The sequence below is a fragment of the Chenopodium quinoa genome, unplaced genomic scaffold, assembly GCF_001683475.1.
Source record: "Chenopodium quinoa cultivar QQ74 unplaced genomic scaffold, ASM168347v1, whole genome shotgun sequence".
NCBI classification, from domain to species: domain Eukaryota; kingdom Viridiplantae; phylum Streptophyta; class Magnoliopsida; order Caryophyllales; family Amaranthaceae; genus Chenopodium; species Chenopodium quinoa.
In genome coordinates this window covers 1-20,442 of record NW_018745440.1, presented here as the reverse complement: position 1 = coordinate 20,442, position 20,442 = coordinate 1, and the positions used below count along the sequence as shown (strand labels likewise).

Here is a 20,442-nt window from a genome sequence, read left to right as displayed (position 1 = left end):
TTATCTTCCTTTAGCACTCTTACATAATTCTTGTTTTAAGCTCATGTCGAGGAAAAAAAAAATTAAAAAAAAATAAAAAAAATATCATTCAATTTATATCATTGATATATAAACATAATTAGATATCTTTTTCTTGGTAAATTATTGTAGAACTAAGGTGAATATTGGGATGATACCATCATACAAAGTCAGACACGCAGATTGATCAAGAAATTCCTGAATATAAGCATTATCTTGGGAATCAAAATGCAGCAGCCAGATATGATGCCTCAAATGTACAGAACTAATGTACAGAGAATGACAATACAAAAAATGTATCTCTAACCTAGGTTACGACTGGGGCTAGGTAAAAAGCCTACGGATTAACTTTGAATATACATTCATATTTGGATAGTACAGTATTACAAAGTCAGATCTAACTCCGTGTTCTAATGTTAGCATGCTCAAGAGAGAATCTTAAAATTCTGTTTCATCTTAACAGTGATTGAAGATTTCCTCGGATGACAGTCGCTTGGGTCAGAAACTAGTGCAGCCTCAGCCCTGGTTAAATCCATCATCTTAACAGATCTTTCTGATCTTACAGCAGCTCAAACAAATTGAGTCCCATTACTATAGTTTGCATTCTCAAGGATGCATCTTACAGCACAGTTTCTTCTTCATCATTATCACTATATACAAATTCCTCAGAGTCTGAAACTCCTTCCATACTATTGGCCTGCGACTGTTGAAATTTATCAATGGCATCTTTAGCATAAAAAACTAGGGCATCTTTCGCTGCTTTAATGATATCCTTCACGTGAACAGAGTTTTTTTTTCTATCCAATTGGTTACGAGCTGACTTCAGACAGCGTGAGAAAGCCACCGTTCTCTTATTCTCCCTGATGTGCAATTGGTCAATATACTTCTCATGTAAAGCCATATTCTTCACCTTCTTCAGAACTGGAGGACTTGTAAGGGGGCTTGCACTTCGATTGCTGAACCTTGAAAGGTGGTTCTTACGGCCTGAAGAAGATCTGTCCCAAGACTTTGAGGAGGAATCTGGGCTTCTCAGTAATTGTTTTGGAGTCAACTGTACAGCATTCAGCTGAAGGGCTTCAGCTGAGTAATTTACTGAAGGCTCAAGAACAGCAAACAAATCTGCTTCATTATCTTGATTCACATGACAATACTTCTGCAATAATTGTCTCACAGTTTTACGTGCCACACGGCTCTTACACTTATTCTTGCAAGGCCTTTTGCTCTTTGTTTCAACATTTTTAAACAATTCACTGCCAGAGACCAAGTCAGATGGTGAGTTCTGTTTTTTAGCTCTTGAAGATGACTTAGAGCAAAGTGGAGTCTGATTGTCTGAGTGAACTTTATCAAAACATTCTTGAGCACATTTTCCTGGAACCTGAAACAATTGGATGACCACAACAGTTAGACATGAACATTAGACGGTTCTTTGAAAGTTTCTGCAACTGTTTTAGACACATGCACATCTCATCTACAAAATTTAGGATGATAATATTCGAAAAGTAGACTTGATACACAACCGAACTGCAGCTGAAATTTTCTACACCAATGCAATAATTCTATCAACCTTCCTTCTGCTACTCTTAAGTAAATTCTTAACCTCACCTGAAAAGCAGAACAAAACCAGAAAACCCGAAACAACAACAAAGTCAAATCCCCCAATAATGCAGCCCTTCAAGCACGTAGAAATTCTTAGACGCCAAATCCAACAAACTAAAGATTGCTTCCTCTACCTAATAATTATGAAATCTAGAGTGAGAGAGATATATCTCAGCTCTTAGAAACTATTTATTATTGTCCCATGAGATCTCTTACCAACTATGGTCACAAGCTCGCAATGTTGGCGTTGGCCTAAAGTATCCACTTTGAGGACTCTGCAAGTTTATTCATCTTTCCAATTTTCTCACATAATTCAGCCAAAAGTCTCCTACAACATGAAACGAAAACCAACACCAAATCCTTCTAGAGCCCAAACCTCCATTTCTCCTACCCGCTGTCCTCCTTGCTTGGCTCTTCCTCGAAGGGGTTGTTGTGTAACAAGCGCATAATGTCCACTCGAACGTCCATGTATTTTATCATCAACTTGATGAATTAATTTCAATATATAAGGATTTCCTATTATAACAGGTTGTTCAAAAGGATCCCCCGTTCTTCCATCAAATATTTGACTCTTTCCCGGATACTCGGGTTCAAATACCCACGGATTCGCTGTTTGCTTACTGGCTTCATATAATTCAGAAAACACTAGTTTTCTCGAAGCCTCCTGCTCATATCTTTCATCAAAAGGTGCTATTCGATAATGTCGATCTAGCAAACTCCCCGCTAACCCGAGCTAACATTCAAATATCTGTCCTACATTCATTCGTGAAGGTACTCCTAATGGGTTAAAAATCATATCAACAGGTCTTCCGTCTTGCAAATAAGGCATATCTTGTCTAGGCAAAATTCTGGCTCAAAAGTTCAAATCACTTTCTGTTTTAGAGTGTTTCGGATAGTTCAAGTCGCTTTTACTTTATTCCATTTTTAGCAAAGCCTTTTCACTACTTTACTCCTCTTACCCCACACTATTTTACAATGGACTCAAGACTCACACTCAGGCAATAACAGATATAGCAGAAACTCAGAGTAGCTTTAGGCTACGACTCTAATGTGAAACACAATACAAATAATCAGCTGCCTTCTTTCATTCCCTCCTCTCTCTTGTATACATGGTTTTGGTCCACTGTCCTAGTAGCTGTCCTCTGTCAGATGCACCACTATTTGATGTAGTGTGTTGTAGCTGCTTGCCCTGGAAGTGGCTGTTCTGTATTCTGTAGTTGCTGCTCATCAGTGGTCGTCCCTTGTTTCTTCCTTCTGGCATATTGGATACAGACAGGTGGCTTTGTTGCTCGTTCTATCACATATTTACACTTTTCCACCAGCTCTCTTACGTTATCCATCTTTAGCTTACACTTTCCACTCACTATCTCTTATTTTATCAACCTTTTCCTTACATATCTATCCATGTTTTTGCCAATTTGTCTTACTTTATCCACCTATTTCTTATACACACTCACTTTTCCTAACTTTCCCAGAGAAAGAGTTTAGAGTGAGTTAAACTTTTGAAAGCAAAAAAAGTATATGAGACTACTTGATTAGCCCAAGTTCAGATATATACCAACCTTAGAATCAGATCTTAAGACCTTTATTTAGTGTGATACTGTTAAGAAAAAAATTGTAGTACAAAGGTGAAAACAGGTCAAAATTATTAGTCAAATCTCATACATACTTAGGATGTATAAAAACATGCGGAACACAAAAAAGGCTGAAGAATTGTTTTTTGTAGACCATGCACTGTACACCAGTCCAGAACCGGAATATCTGATTTTCGCAGACCGGAAACCGGACCTGAATCATCCAGTTCGGTTCGGGTCCAGACCTGGAAATTCAGGTCCAATCCGGTTTTGAACTGGTTAGACCGGAGTTTGGGTTATAGTAAAAGATTGAGAGTGTAGGTGAGACCATGGGAGGAGATGGGGGAAATTAGGTAGTAAGAATGAGAGTGGAGTTTGGCAGCTATATCTATAAAATACAGCGGGACCGGTCTCCAGTCCAGACCAGAAAGATCCGATTTTACCCAGAACAGAATCCACTAGTCCAGTTCCGGTCCAGTTTCAGTTCCAGTCTGTTTTATGAACAACCCAAGAGCACTATTGTATGAACAGACCATGTAGACATCAACTGACCGGCATTACATTACATACTGCAATTTGAAATCATAATGTCCTGTTACAATATAACACAGCCATATACCCTGAATTTGACACCGGTCTAGCCTAATTATTAATAAGGTGGTCAAAATGCCATTTTAAGCTCCCTAAGCTGAATATGAGTGCCCTGAGCAGACTTCAAAGGTTACCTTATTTTATCATAAGACAGCTTGATCCCTATAGATCATGCAGCTTTTCTTACAAAACTCACCATAGATTTGGGAGCTTAACTTTCAAGGACTATCTTGCATCATACACCATGTCCACTTCACATAGTTCACCTTGGCAACTTTATTCTAAAGCTTATTGTGATCATTAACAAACCTACAAAATTTTCTATCAAACTTCATTAGACTTCATGAGGAGACTTCAACAACAAATTCAATAAAATAAAAAAAATAGCCCTCGTTGATAAAGTTTTAACTAACATATCCATTCCCTTCCTCTTATGTTTATCCAAAGCCCTAGCTTTTTCTAACTCATCCAAGGGGTACATACAAACTTCATTGATTTGCAGCATATCCTAAGCATCATTGCAATCTCCAATTCTCCAAATGGAGCTCAAAAGGAACTTACTACTGACAGGCATCCTTCTCTGCCAAAAATAGAAGTTAATGCATTCAGCAGAAATTCATGGTCACCTTAACATTATGGCTTTTAGTCAGTTGTGGCAGTAATGGCACCCCATTCAGAAGTAGCAAGGGGGGAGAGAAAGTGAAGGAAAAACAAACATCCTCATTCACCAGCAAGTCTATTTTAAGAAAAGAGAAAATTCTGTTACTTGTGATCACCAATCAAAATCTTAACAAGCTATATTTAAATTTTGTGGGAATAGTAAACTCGAATTAAATCAAGTCATGCCTCTTAGCCTGAGCTCGGCTAATAAAGATGAAAAAAAGAGTTAGTTTTATCTAGAGTTCAATATCCAAAATCCCATGAGACATGGTCAATGGTTCTCAAGTAGTTTAGTTCTTTAACAAATTCAATCAACAAAAACCCTCAAATCTAAAATTTCGGCAATACATATGGACCAACTTAGTGAATACTTCACTGACTACAACATGTCAAAGCTTCATTCACAATGAGAAACAATTTGAGAAAAATCCTCAGTTATCTAATAAATACAAAAGAATGGTTGAGCTTTGGTAAGGAATGAATGATTTAAAACAGGAAAAATACGGGGCACCAATATTGTCAAATCCTACAAGTTCATCAATATTTGCAGCACAGATGAAATCAATACTTTGTTTCAAGAAAGTAACACCATTATTTTTCCAGATGCTTTTCCCATCGCATCTTGTGTATTGTGATAGGGCCAACGGTAGGAAGTTACTTTAATCTACAATATGTATAATCTTCTAGTGTCATACATTAGATTCTTTTATACTTATCCTGCTTCAAGACTTTGGAGGTGAGCTGTAAGCAATGGCATTTGTAAATAACAATTCGACAATCAAAAGAAACCATTCTATTTATCAAAGAGCCAAAAATGAGGTTAATATAGAAGCAAAATCTATATTCCACCACATGATGCACAGCAGAAAAACTATTGATATTCTTTTACTCGTTATCTCAGTCCACACATAAGCAGAACAAATCAGAGCAATACGCATAATAAACACATAGAGCAAGCAGGCATATACATCAAGATCCAAAAATCAGGGAATAATACCAGTTTAGCAACTTTTTTCCAAAAATGCGGACTTGGTTTTGCAGTGAAATAAGCTTTATGCAACGCCACTTCCTGTTCCTTTGTCCACCCTTGACTATTCCCTTGAAGCTCATCTTGCTTTCTTCTCCTTTTTACTCCAGTCAGTTTGGATTCCCTTCTTCCTGGTATATTTACTTCAGCACAATCATCAGATTTCTTTTCCTTAGCCTTGATGTCTTTTGAATTTTTCTTCTCGTCTTCTAAAACACAGGCAGACAACACTGAACCAAATTGTATTGTCATTCGTGGTTCAGTCTTAATGTATGAACCACTGCATGTAGAAGACATTCGGGTGCTCCGCCTCAACATAGTTTGACAATTTAAACCCACCTGTTTAGAAACACTACGCGTAATTCTCCTCTCCACATTTCCATCTTTTTGCTTGCATGAATCATCTGTTTTAGAAACACTACGCGTAATTCCCCTCTCCACATTTCCATCTTTTTTTTTGCATGAATCATCTGTTTCACCATCCCTTCCATGTTCATCATCAACAAGATTGTTCCGTCTTCCCCTTCGACATCCTCTATTAACACAACCATAAAGAGAAATCGACCTAATTGTTTTAGAACCTTTACAAGAATCACTTCTGTTTTCCTTCCCCTTACCACAACTTTTTCCTTTCACTTCACCACGTACTGCAACAGCTGAGCGTTGCATCGGACAGAGAACTTTCCTCGCTTTCGGTTCACAACCCTGATTGTTGAACAAATTCCTGCCTATTTGTTTACTTTGTGAATTCAACCCAACTACTACTTCTCTTCCCAACAATCTAGAACAACTACGGGTAATCCTCCTCTCCAAATTCATAGTTCAATCCTAACATTAAAGGGTTGTGCAATACATTAGCAACCAAATTTGATTCAATTATCTCGAAAAATAACATCATTTTAGGGTTATGTAAATAAATTATCAAATTAGGCCCAAAATTTCTATTCATAATCTTAGTATTTTAGATTTAATTTTTCGAACCCTACACTTACTGCACTGACAATTAATTTAGATTAAATTAGATCAAAGATGAACCCTAGATTGTAAAATTATTATGATGATTACTAAAAGAAACAAAAACTTACCTTAGAAGCTCCTTCAATGGGGGATACAAGTATTAGAAGACGCCTCGACGGGGAACGTCAAGTGCGATGTGCCGATGTTGAGTGCGCTTCAATGGAGAAGGAGGCAGGGCTGTTCATCGGTTTTTTCTGTTTTTTTTTCCCCCCGAGCAATTCAATTAGCACTATCAACTACAACTTTCAAAGCAAAACCATTTCACTACTCGAACCGTACGATTCAAATGAGAACTAAAGCGATTACAAACCAATTATTTGAAATCGAAATATTGATAATATTAAACCGTATATAAAACAAACCTGTTAACAAATATGAACCATTTCTAATGCTAACTAAACTAAAACCGAATCAAAAAAGGAGTGAGCCGTTGTTGAATCGAAACTGTTTGAATTGGGTTAAAAATTGTTTTAACCAAAATCGTATCAAAAAGACAACCCATTTTAATGGAACCATTTACAAAACGAACTATTTTCAAAAATGCAAAAAAAACCAAAAAAAAAAAACAAAAACAACTAGTTGTCATAATTAGTGGATATTTCCGTTATGAAATATTGTGTGGATGCCCATTATTTCTGTACACTCTGGAATATTCTAGGTTTAGGGTTTTGTATTTTCTAAGAAAACCCTAGCTTATGTACATGTGTATATATATCCCCTACTTAAAGGAATAATACACCCTGTTTCGGGGTTTTCTGATGTCCTGCGGGAGAGTTACAATTCCGAGACTGGAACCGGACGCCTGTACCTGCAAAACAACGGAGACTCCTGGTGGTGGGAGCTCCGCCTCCAACGGTCAAGTTAGTACTTGATTAAGGAGTAATTAATGCGGAAATTAAAGTGATTAGGTCTCTCTAGGTGAGAGTGTTTAATGTAGGTAATCTGCTTTGTTAGCGTGATCAGCCTGTTATCTCTGTGTAATCTCTGTAATTAATGTAATCTCCCTTAATGAGGATTAAGGGAGATATTTATAACCTTGGGAAACGTGATAATCCTAGGTTTAGGTTAACCTAGGGCTGATTGGGCTTCCCTCGGAAGTTGGGCCTGGGTGGCCGGTTTCTCCATTAGGCATGGAGTATGCCACGTGTCATGACATAATAGGTCCAAGGTGGACGAATAAGTGTGTGCCATGTGGCAAGCCCTGACAGTTCCAACTGGGGGACACTTGGCAGGACCCGATTGGCCCACGTGGCGCATTCCGATTGGGAGGAGCAAAATCCCCTAATCATTTGCCCCTCACAGGTGGCACGTGACTGGGCACGTGTTACCTGTGACAGGTGTCGAACTGTAACAGGCGACGGCCTGCTACAGGTGTCACTCGGCGAAGGGCCGAGAGTTTCTCCCGCCCAAATTTTGAATTCTGGAAGTGACCCTTCGCCTTCTCACTTCGCCTATATAAAGGAGTGTTGACTTCAGTCATTTTCACACTTGAGAACTTTGTGAGAGAACATTCGGACTCCTGAACTTGCTCTGACATTTTGGACTTTTCTGCCTACCGCCTGCTCTGACAAGCCGACTGCAAAGGATTTTCAGAACTTCATCAATCGTCACTCGTTCAGGTAACTGTCGGTTCTCTTACTCTTAATTTTCTCTTTATTTTTTTTTTTTTTTTGAAATGGCACCACGGAAGCACACGACACGACCTAGGTTAGTGATCAGTCGGTCACCGGGGACGGCTGAATCTAGGACTAGGAGTGCCGCCTGCCCTTTTCCGGACCCATCTTTGCCCTTTATACAAAGTCCGACTGTATCTGTGTCTATGCAGAGCATGATGGCCAGAACAAAAAAGACTGTCAGGATCTCAAATTCAGACGGCTCCTCCCGCAGGGTGCCGATTAGTGAAACATCTGACCAAGCGCCAGATGTGGAAGTGAAACAAAGCGGCTTGAAAGCCGGCTGCTCTGAGGGAGGAATCAAAGTGACCCCTTCCCATTTCTCAGTTGACAATTCTTCATTCTCTCCTGCTCCCTTTAAAGGAGAGGAGGCGGGCCCCTCCGGGAGAGGGGAGGAGTCGTCCTCTTCGGACTCGTTGATCGGCCCCCTAGGTGTCGTTAGTTCCTAAAGGTCGAGTCAAGAATAAAAAGAAAACCCACGTCCTAAACTAACCAAAGGTAGCATAGTGGAAGAGGGGTCGAATCCTCAGGGAAGGTCAAACGTCTCTTGCTTAGATCACTTATGAGTCAATTGAAAAGGGAGGAATAAATTTTTGATGGATTTATCTATAGCTACTAGGGAAACAAATAAACTAAGAACTAAATTAACAAGCAACAAGCAGAGGTATAAAACTTCGAAAATCAAGGAATAGCAAACACTAGGGGATAGGGGAGAATTCCTAACTAACAATGATTTCAACAATTAGAGGCAACAAGAATGGTTCAATCGGTCAACCAAACAATTGGGGCCTATGGTCCAACATCTAGGATTCCCTCTCGGGCTCACCTAAACACCGCCTACCCAACCCCGCCTCGGTGGTCGAGGTCATCCCTAACCTAGTCATCATCACATACAAGCTCACTCTCGCGCAACTAGCATGCAACACAAAATAGGGTCTTAGAGGTGATCAATCTCTAATTCCTAACAACTAAAACCTAGGTTGGAATCAATTGCAAAACTTCTCAATCTACCCAATCTTGCACCACATATCATTCATTTCATCATTAGTTCATCATTTCCCCCTCCCCTAGCTAGAAACCTAGCCTAGAGAAGGAAGGGTCATACCAAAGCACACAAGAACATTAACAAAAGCAAAAACTAAGTTTAATGAGAGAAACATGGCTAAAACCAGAAAATAGGATGATTAAACTTTACTAAAGAAGTTAACTTTGAAGAGAATATGTTAAGTCTACTTGTAATCTATTCTAAATAGCATGAAATCTAAGCAAATAAGGATAATATTATACTAATAGCAAGAAAATAATGGATCAAAACCAGAAATTGCAAGTTTAAACAAGGAGGCAACTAAGATATTAAACTATTCTATTGACTTGAAATAACAACTAAAGATAAGCTAAAACTAATTAAAATAGATAAATAAAGCAATAAATAAAGAGTAGGGATAGAAATAATACCAAAAGATTTAATCTTGGATTGAAAATGAAAGAGAGTGACAAAGAGTAGTGTTTTAGATCTAATGAGGAACTAAACCCTAACTAATCTAAAGTGCAAAAGAAAGAAAGAAAAACAATAAGCTGAAATCTGATTTTCTAATATTTCTCTCTCTACATACCTCTCTCCTCCCCTATTACAAGGAAGAGAGGTATTTATACCCTCCTCTAAAACCTAACCCAAATCAAGGCCCAAAATTTTAGGCATCACGTGCAGAGTAAAATAATTAGAGCCGTCGGCCTACGCGTGTAGCAGAGTTCAAATCGGTCAGGGGAACACGGAGCGCCCGCTCTAAGGCCAGAGCGCTCGCTCTGAAGTCTCGCAGAAAATGCTCTGATTATTCTGGGAGCTAGAGCGCCCGCTTCAACATTAGAGCGCCCGCTCTGAGGGTTGGGTACTTGGTTTTTCTGCAGCAAGGAATACAGAGCGCCCGCTCCATATCTAGAGCGCCCGCTCTGAACTCTTCTTTCCTTCATATTTTGGGCTCTAATGCTCCAATCCCTTTGACTCCAAAGCATGCCTAATCCTTGCATCCAATCCTTGCTTTCTTAGCCACGGGAGGACCTGTAAGATGGAAAACACAAATCATAGGAAAGGTTCTAATAGGAGCAAATTGAAATGGGTTAAAGGAGAGGGAATAAAACCTTAGGAAATGAGCCAAAAATGACTCAAAACCACTCCAAGTAACAAATATGCTCAATAATAACAAAACTAAGCTAAAATAGAGGAAAAAGGGCAAACAAAGGGCTCAATCGGGGAAGAAACGAAGTAGAAAAGTGGGCCAAATGGCCACTGATCAAATTCCCCCCAACTAAGTCCTTTGCTCGTCCTCGAGCGAAGTAAAATAAGCAAACAAAAATAACCAAAAGCATAAGTCTATACACTAACTCACTTTCGTAGGAATCACGGTCGTTTTTAACGTAAACGACAAGCCATTTAAATCCCCAAGTCACTTAGGAGGACGAGTATGCTCTCGTGAGGGTTTTCGAGAGAGATTAACCCACAACTTCGCACTAAATCAAGGCAAGGTTTTTAGAGACAAATAGAAAAATAGAAAAATAGAAAAATAAAAAGGGAAAGAAACACAAACATGAATGGTTGAACTTTCACTACAATGCAATCACAAGGATGCGCAAGCTTCTTGACAAGATAGGTGGACAAGCTAGCTAATGCTCCTGGTTGAAGGCCACATAGCTCATGCTCAAAAGCTTGGACTATAAAGATCCTATCCTCCAATTGTCCCTCACCAAGGCAACCTTCCTCATCTCGATCATGTACACTAGGCGGCTAGTCGTCTCGAATTCCACAAGAGAATTAGGAGAACAACAAGGAGGTGGGCAAGGTAGGATTGCCCTAACTTAGTAAATGCAAATCCAATCTAAAAGCTCGACCCATGACTCTCTCCACCAACATTGACTCAATCTCTCAAGGTCCAAAGGGCTTTTAAGGTGCAATGAAATGGCTTGGGGTAAGGGTTAATTCTGGCTGGTGGTGTAAGCTCCTAAGAGTGAAACATTAATGAATCGAGCAAAACCAAGGCCAACTAACCTTAGTTGGTGGGTATTATACCCCCCAACTAACTCTAAACTATATACAAGATTGATGCCTTACTTATGCATTCTTATTCCAACTTTTTTTTTTTTTTTTTTTTTTTTTTTTTTTTTAATACCAAAAGATTTAATTGGGGAAACAAACACGTCCCTTGCAATTTACATTATAGACATCCACTATGCCAAACTTTTAACTTAGATACAAAGCCAAGCTCGAGTTTCACTCATTTCTATAAAGGTGAAAATAAAATTAGGTTCATAAGGCTTGTAATGCGGGTAGACAAAAAGTGGAAGGCTCAAGGGGGTACGCAAAAGGTGAATGTAAACCCAAAAACCTGAAATTTGAAAGTAAAGGTGTCCTAGGAAATAAAAAAAAGGATCTAAAAAGAACGAAAAATTATGCCCTTATCCCGAAATGAATGCCTTTATCATCCTATGAGTCGATTCGGTCGCGGTCTCAAGAGTCAAATGGAGCGAGTTTTAGATCAAGTAGCAAAACACTAAGTCTCCAAATTTCTAGCCACCTAGCTTTCATTCACAAGATGAGCTACGCCCACAACCACAAACCGAGGACAAAAGGGATCAAGGCCAAAATAGCCCAAGATATGTCCAATAGGAGTCATTTGAGCAATGAAGCTATGTGATTTTCAACCAAAACATTAAAGACCTTGTAAACCTATCAAACCAAGGAACCAACTCATATATGTTCATACATTGTAGCTACTAATTCAGCCAAACACAAAACAAAGTTTTAACACTTGCCTTGGATAACACTAAGAGAAAGAAAAAGAAAAAGAAAACATTGAAGAGCAACAAGAGAAGTAGGACTTCGTTTGGAATAAATTCCATAAGTGGGGGCGGTAGAAGGTACGTGAATTGAATGCACGTCCTCCTAGGCATAAAGTCGGGCGCCTCTCACGAGGTGTGAACCTCGCCCCGTTGCTACTCTTCAACAAAAATAGAAAGGAAGGGATAGAAGGATAGAAGAGGAACTCAAGAATGAAAGCATCAATTCACACAATTCTCAGTACACAATTCCAAGTATGCAAACATCCATGAATCAATCAACTTAATCCTAACTCCGCTCCTAGGAACTAAGCAAGATAAAATAAATAGAAGAGAGTTTGGAAAGATCTCACCGGAGCCATGCCAATCCAAAACATAAAAAGAATGATGGGTTCCAAGTCAACCAACCTTGGCTCCTTCCAAAAGTAGTATACAACCTGCCAAAAAGTGAGAAATACCAGAACTCCAAAGCAAAAAGATTAGAAAACAAAATAAAGAAGAAAAAGGAAAAGTGATCATGTATAATACAAACCAACAGATACAAGCCAACAGATTATTAAGCACAAGCAAGCATAGGAAAGGCTGCTCATCCCCAAAATGATCTTTTCATTTGCCCCTAGATATGAAAATGCTAAGGCACCCCCCCAACTAAAACCAGGCACCGTCTCGGTGCGATAAAACATGTAATAGTCAAGGGTGGGGGGGGGGTCAAAAGAAATGATCATCTATTCCTCAGAGTCTTCCTCTTCCTCTCCCTCTACAACTACAGGGGGCGCCCAATCATAATCAACATCGCATGGCGGCCCATATGGCTCCCACCCACCGTAATAACCGGGGGGAAAGTCGTCGCCCTGATAAGGATAGGCGGGATCACCGAGGTAATCACACCCACCTGGGCGCTGGTAGTTGTAGGGGGGGAAGGAGTGGGGAGGGTCATGCAGGGTACCGGGGCCTTGCCAATAGGGGTATTGGCCGCCGGTACGAGGAATGGGGTTCCCATTGTCATCTACCTGAGGGGGCTCCCAATTCGGGACAGGCCCGTGCTGCGGAGGGTAGTAGGGGTAGTTGACACATGGGCTAAAATGTCCCTGGTCCACATGGTAATCATAAATATGGTTTTGATAAATATCAAAAGTGGGACCAGGAGACTGAGCAGGGGCTTCCTCTCTTTCCCTAGGCCGGGCTTGAGCAAGGTTCCTAACCTCCAGAGTGAGGCTAGCGAAAGCTTGCTCAATATTAAATGCAGAAGAGGAAGAGGGCTCACCTCCCCCCGAGAACTGGGGGGGCTGCTGAAGATGCTGCTGTGCCTGAGAAATAAATTGTTGAAATTGCTCTTGTTGCTGCTGCTGAAACTGTTGCTGCTGTTGCTCTTGATGTTGCTGGAATTGTTGTTGTTGCCGCCTCGCTTGCCTGATTTCATTTCTATGATCAATCTCGGGCTGGGAGAGGTCATTCTCGTGAATTTGCTCCATAGGGACTTGCCATGGTAACTCAGTTCCCGGGGGCGGATTCATCATGAACGGACATGGCATGTAGCACCAAGGGACGTCTCGGATCCGCCAAATGAAGGCCTTACCCGTGACTCCCGTGGAATCCGAAATGAATTGCATTCTTTTCATCTTCTCTATGTTCAATTCGGCTGCCATGTTAAAGCTCTCCATCTGCTGCAGCTGGGTCTTGTATCTGTACTTGAAGGCGATATACGTGACCATCCCTCCCATAAAGATAGGACCAGTCAAGAGGGGGGAGTCCCTTATTGCCTTACATCTCTTGGCAAACAGATACCCTAGATTGATCTTGTGCTCCGGGGTGGTAGGTGGGTAAAGAAGCGCACCCTCGGTAGCTCTCCAAAGAAGATATAACTCTTGATCGCTTATTTTACCTAGATCTTTTCTGGAGAAGAAAATATATGCAAGCATCCGGTGAAAGTACCGTAAGGCGGCATGGTGGATCTCTGAGGCTTGGAGGAGTTTGATTGGAATTCTCTAGCCCCACTCGTGATTCGGGCCCAAAATTCTTGCGGATTGTACCCCTCTATATAACCTTGACCGTCAAGTCCGGAGGTATCCAAGATTCGAGCATTTGGGTCCCAACCAAATAGTTCATTGAAAGCACGGAGGGTAATGTGGCGGCCTTTGTTGAACAACCGGAATTTTACTTTGAATGCATCAATGCCTTCCATACCCTCTTCTTGATTTAACTCGAAGCTAGCAAGAAACTCCAATGTTAGGGGGCGGTAAGTTAGAGGCGGTTGGGTGGGGTAGTAGTAGGAAGTATCTGCGGTGATGTAATCATTTGGCAATCTACAATCCAAGAACGCATCAAACCCCGGATTCACTGCAAGCTCCCTAACCTTCTCGTCTATTCCAATCATATAACAGTCGTGTTGGGAATAGAAGAGAGTTGGATTAATTGCCCTCCTATCCAATTCGGCCAATTTGGTCCTTTGGGCCGCATGTGGCAGGGTAATGTTGAATTGAGTGGGTTGAGCATGCCCACCACTACTACCGGCACCACTACTTTCTCCTACATTACCACTCCTTGGTTCGGCTCTTTGCCTCTTTGAACCACCAGCCATTTCTTACAACAACAATATAGAAATTTTCCAAAGCAACACACCACAACAACCCAACAATTTCCAACAATTCTACACAATGACCACAAAAACAAAACTCTCCAAAACTTTGCACAACCACCAATTCTAAAACCAAAACTTTCTACAAACCAAAACCTAGCAAAAATCCACAATAATTTTCCCTTGCCAAAGCACCACAACAAACAACACACTACAATTCACAACAAATTTTCACCACATAAAACACAAAACCCATTCATTCACCATCAATTCTCCAATTAAGCCAACCTTAATAAGCAAATATCCAAAGAAATAGGGAAAATTAACTTAGTAAGAGTAGGATTATACCAACAATTGGAGACAAATTAGCCTAGAGTTGAAATTGAAGAAGAACCCGACTTGGCCCGACGCGAACCCGGTAGAACCCGCTTCAATTCTTGATGAAATCCGGACTAGGTGCTGAATTCTTGATGGAGATGTATGATTTTTGGAGATAGGGGATGAATAATTTGTGAATTTTAGAGGAATTCGTAGTTGGAAGGTGGAGATTTGGAGGAGATGAAGGTTTGGTTATGGAGGAAGAAGTTGAGGGAGTTTGAGGTGAGAGAAGGGATAGGGATAGGGAGTTTGAGGTGAGAATTTGGGTGCTCAAAATTAAAAGGGGATAAAACGCAAAGTCTGAAATGAGGGTCGGAGTGGGCGCTCTAAGGGTAGAGCGGCCGCTCTAACATTTCGCTGAAAAATCAGGTTTCTGGGTTGAAAATCAAAGCGCCCGCTCTAAGACCAGGGCGCCCGCTCTAAAGCTGCGCAATTTTCCCACACTTAGTCAATTTTTCACCCAAAACTCAGAGCTCCCGCTCTCTGACCAGAGCGCCCGCTCTAGCTTCTCGGATTTTAGCACCAAAAATGTAGAATTTCTGAGGGACCTTCAAAGCGCCCGCTCTACACCCAGAGCGCCCGCTCTAAATTCTCGAAATTTTCCTTCCTTAGCCCCCTTAAAATCAGAGCGCCCGCTCTACACCCAGAGCGCCCGCTCTAAATTCTCGGATTTTGGCCTCAAGTATTCTGAATAATTCCCAATGATGCAGAGCGCCCGCCCTCTGTTTAGAGCGCCCGCTCTAGACTGTCGGATTTTTGGCTTTAAAAGCATTATTTCCCAAACCTGCAAACACTCAAATATCACTCAAACCAAAATCGTTAGTACTTCTATAGGATGCGACCTAAGTACCCGACTCAACCATTGATTGGTTGAGCCAAGAGGTCGTGCCCTTCGGTTTATAGCATTTTGGCTAACGATAACCAACATAAACCATCCCCTCTTTGGGGAAAAATCCTCCGGATTTTTGCAAAGTACTTAAAACAAAAAGTAACTAAAGAGATAGTTCAAAGACAAATATTCACAATATACTACAAAGCATGCTAGTTTAACGTCCGTAGCTTGACGTTACGTCACGAGCAATAAAGCTAAGGGGAGGAACGGTGTGGACCGTCCCAAGCATTAGGCAACCGATCTTTCCAATATCTCCTTCATCATAGTATCTTTTGATCCGTTGCCCATTCACCATGAACCGGCTCCCATCTTCATGATTTTCCAATTCGAACGAGCCATAGGGGGTTACTTTGGTGATTGTAAACGGCCCCACCCATTTGGACTTGAGCTTCCCGGGAAAGAGTCGGAGACGTGAGTTGAAGAGAAGAACCTTGTTACCCACCTCGAAGTCACGATCTCGAATCCTTTTGTCGTGCCACCTCTTGGTTTGTTCTTTGTAGAGTCTAGAGCTCTCATAAGCATCATACCTCAACTCTTCCAACTCGTTGAGCTTGAGTAACCTCTTTTCTCCGGCCAAGTGAAGGTCCATGTTGAGTTCCTTTACAGCCCACCATGCCTTGTACTCCAATTCCACCGGAAGGTGGCATCCTTTACCATAGACAAGTCGATATGGCGTGGTGCCAATCGGTGTCTTGTAAGCGGTCCGTAAGGCCCATAGTACATCATCCAGTCTTAGGGACCAATCTTTTCTAGACTTGTTGACCATCCTCTCGAGCAAACTCTTAATTTCTCTGTTGGACACCTCCACTTGCCCTTTAGTTTGTGGATGGTAAGGGAGTCCAACCTTATGATGTACCCCATATTTCTTCAAAAGTGCTTCGAGTTGTTTCTTGGCGAAATGAGATCCGCCATCACTAATTAGGCACCGTGGCACCCCAAATCTAGGAAAGATGATCTTCTTGAGCAACTTCAACACTACCTTGTGGTCATTTGTGGGTGATGGTATCGCTTCCACCCATTTAGTCACATAATCCACAGCCACAAGGATATACAAATTCCCACATGAGGAGACAAACGGACCCATGAAGTCCACTCCCCATACATCAAATGGCTCAACTTCTAAGATTGATTGTTGCGGCATTTCATTTCTCTTTGTGATTCCTCCCATCCTTTGGCATCGGTCACATCGAAGGATGAACTTGTGAACATCTTTGCGCATAGTTGGCCACCAAAGCTTGCAACCTAGGATCCTTGCCACGGTCTTGTTGACACCTCCATGACCTCCACAAGGTAGTGAATGACAATGTTCCATAATACCTTCCATCTCATGATTTGCCACACATTTCCGGAACAGACCGTCACTACACTTCTTGTACAAGCTTGGATCATCCCAAAAATACCTCTTAACTTCCTTGAAGAACCTCTTCCTTTGTCGAGCATCATAGTCATGAGGTACCACCCCGCTTGCTAAATAATTTGCAATATCAGCGAACCAAGGGATGGTGTTGGTAACGATCGCCATAAGAGAGTCATCTCGAAGCTCATCATCGATGGGATCCTCTTTGTCAAGGTAAGAAGGGTGGTCTAACGGCAACCTTGAGAGGTGGTCAGCCACTAGGTTCTCACTTCCTTTCTTATCCCGTATTTCAATGTCAAATTCTTGTAAGAGAAGGACCCATCGGATTAGACGCGGCTTAGCATCCTTTTTGCTCATTAAATACTTCACCGCGGAGTGATCGGTGTAGACAATGGCCTTGTTGCACACCAAATAGGGTCTAAACTTGTCAAAAGCGAAGACCACCGCAACATTTCCTTCTCCGTGGTGGTGTAATTCTTTTGTGCCGTATCTAAAGTCCGGCTTGCATAAGAGATCACATTCAATTTCTTTTCTTTCCTTTGCCCAAGGACTGCTCCAACTGCATTATCACTCGCGTCACACATTAGTTCAAACGGGAGTTCCCAATTCGGTGCTTGCACTATAGGCGCATTCACTAAAGCATTTTTCAAGGTTTCAAATGCCTTAGTGCAAGCATCATCGAATTTGAACTCCACCTCTTTTGAAGTAAACTCGTCAAAGGTCTCGCTATTTGTGCAAAATCTTTGATAAATCGGCGATAGAAGCCGGCGTGTCCCAAGAAGGCACGTACCCCGGTCACCGATGATGGTGGGGGTAGCTTTTCTATCGCCGAGACCTTTGCCGGGTCTACCTCAATACCATTAATGGACACTTTATGCCCGAGGACAATGCCCTCCTCGACCATAAAATGGCACTTTTCCCAATTCAACACAAGGTTCGTCTCTTGACACCTCTTTAAAACCCTTTCGAGATTGTGCAAGCATAGGTCAAAAGACGAACCACAAACACTGAAATCATCCATGAAAACTTCTATTGCATTTTCGATCATATCAGAAAAGATTGCTGTCATACATCGTTGGAAAGTCGATGGGGCATTGCACAATCCGAAGGGCATCCTTCGGTAGGAAAATGTCCCAAATGGACAAGTGAAGGTTGTTTTATGTTGGTCATCCGGGTGAATTGGGATTTGAAAGAAACCCGAATAACCATCAAGAAAACAATAGTGTGAATGCTTCACCAACCTTTCCAACATTTGATCGATAAATGGCAAGGGGAAATGATCTTTTCTAGTGGCTTTATTAAGCCTCCTATAGTCAATGCACATTCTCCACCCCGTGACAGTGCGGGTGGAGATATCATTCCCCTTGTCATCTTGTATGATGGTCATGCCTCCCTTTTTGGGAACCACATGAACCGGGCTCACCCATTTGCTATCGGAGATAGCATAAATGATCCCCGCTTCACGTAGTTTGAGGATTTCCTTCTTAACCACTTCCTTCAAAGTCGGATTCAACCGCCTTTTGAGGTTCAATGGAAGAGGCATGATCATCCTCAAGATGAATGCGATGCATACACAAGCTAGGGCTAATCCCCTTAATATCATCAATGCTATACCCGATAACACTCCTATATTTTTTTAAAATCTCAATTAATTTTTGCAATGAGGTGTCATCGAGGTTAGCATTGACAATAATAGGATGTAAGCAATCATCATCCAAATAAGCATATTTGAGAGAAGGAGGGAGGGGTTTTAGTTCTACCTTGGGAGGAGGCGTGGAACTCTCCTCCTTAGACTCACTTTGGATCGATGGGAGCTCATCCACGGCTCCTTGAGTCTCGGGATGAGTTTCACCTTCAAGGCTTTCAACCTCCAAGGCACACAAAGATTCTCCTTTCACCCACCTCCTCACATGGGAGGTCTTCATCACCCTTGTCTTTAATTACCTCATGAGACTTCACCAATTCATCAAGTTCGGAGTCCACCAAGTCCACCCGCCAAATCTTCTCTACCATAGGTTGCTTCAAAGTCTTTGAGAATTCAAACTTGTACTTCTCAATTGGCCACCTCACATGTAATGGTATTATCTTTGCAATTGACGACCGCTCCCATGGTCTTGAGTGCCTCTCTTCCAAGGATAAGAGGAGTATGAGGTCCTCCTCCATATCATCACCACAAAATCGCAAGGCACAAACAAATTCCCAATCTTGATAGGAACGTCTTCTAACTCACCGCATGGGAATTTTGTGGACCGGTCGGCTAATTGAATCACCTTTCTTGAAGGTATCATCTCGAACTTGAGCTTCTTTGCAATGGATAGTGGCATGAGGCTCACACTTGCCCCAAGATCGGCTAGTGCACCGCTGGTCTCCATATCACCAATCTTGACCGGAAGAGTGAAGCTTCCCGGATCACATTGCTTGGTAGGCAAGGTTCTTTGCACTAGGGCACTAACTTGATGAGGAAGAGTGATACACTCATCACTTAGCTTCTTTTTGTTGGAGAGGAGTTCCTTGAGGAATTTTGCATAGGGTGGCATTTGAGTCAATGGCTTCAAGGAATGGAATGTTGATGTGAAGTGACTTGAGCATAGCCATAAACTTGTGTTGTACTTGTCATTCAATCTCCTCTCAACAATCCTCTCGGGATAAGGCGGTGGTGGTTCAAACCTTGATGGTTGATAAGATGTTGATGGTTGCTTGTCTTTCCCAACTTCCTTGCTCTTTTCACTACCTTCACCCTTCTTCTTCTCAATGCTTCCTTCAACACTATTGTCAATTATTTGACCTTGGCTATCTCCATTGACCTCTTCAACCACTTGCTCTTCACCTCCTTGTTGTGCTCCGATTGATCACTCCTAGGCCCCTCATAAGACTTTCCGGACCTAAGAGAGATAGCTTTGATATGATGGGTGGTAGCCGGGTTGGTAGTAGGTTGGCCCGGGAGCTTCTCATTGGCTAGATTGGTCACCCTCTCGGCGAGTTGAGCCACTTGATTATCCATCATCTTTGATGTGCGGTGACCTCTTGATGCCTTTGATCCGCTTTTCGCTCACTATTGGTTATTCTTTGATCCATGGCGGATAGGCTTGATTGGATTCTATTGAGAGTTTCCATGAGCATTTGTTGATTAGGATCATTTTGCATGAAGGGTTGGGTTGGAAAATTTGAAATTGGTTGGGTGGTCCTTGCTTGAATGGTGCTCTAGGGTGATTGCTAGCATTTGGATTTGGAAAGGGAGCCATTTGACCCGTGTTGT

The 20,442-nt window shown here is 41.6% G+C and overlaps 1 protein-coding gene across 1 annotated transcript; it reads right to left on the bottom strand.

The window, feature by feature from the left end:
• Positions 1–201: 201 nt before the first annotated feature.
• Positions 202–7,220, bottom strand: LOC110713539. Its single transcript, XM_021891989.1, has 3 exons — positions 6,552–7,220; positions 5,437–6,294; positions 202–1,393 (listed from the first exon to the last, which is right to left on the bottom strand). Exons 2-3 carry the CDS (start codon positions 6,283–6,285, stop codon positions 638–640), a joined length of 1,605 nt encoding a protein of 534 aa, XP_021747681.1. The 5' UTR covers positions 6,286–6,294; positions 6,552–7,220; the 3' UTR covers positions 202–637.
• Positions 7,221–20,442: the final 13,222 nt, after the last annotated feature.

Excerpts from the sequence above, each read along its gene's own strand:
- LOC110713539 (XM_021891989.1), bottom strand. The coding sequence starts at position 6,285 with ATGAATTTGGAGAGGAGGATTACCCGTAGTTGTTCTAGATTGTTGGGA. Across the intron at positions 1,394-5,436 it reads GGAAAAAAGTTGCTAAACTG|GTTCCAGGAAAATGTGCTCA; the intron begins GTATTATTCCCT and ends CAATTGTTTCAG.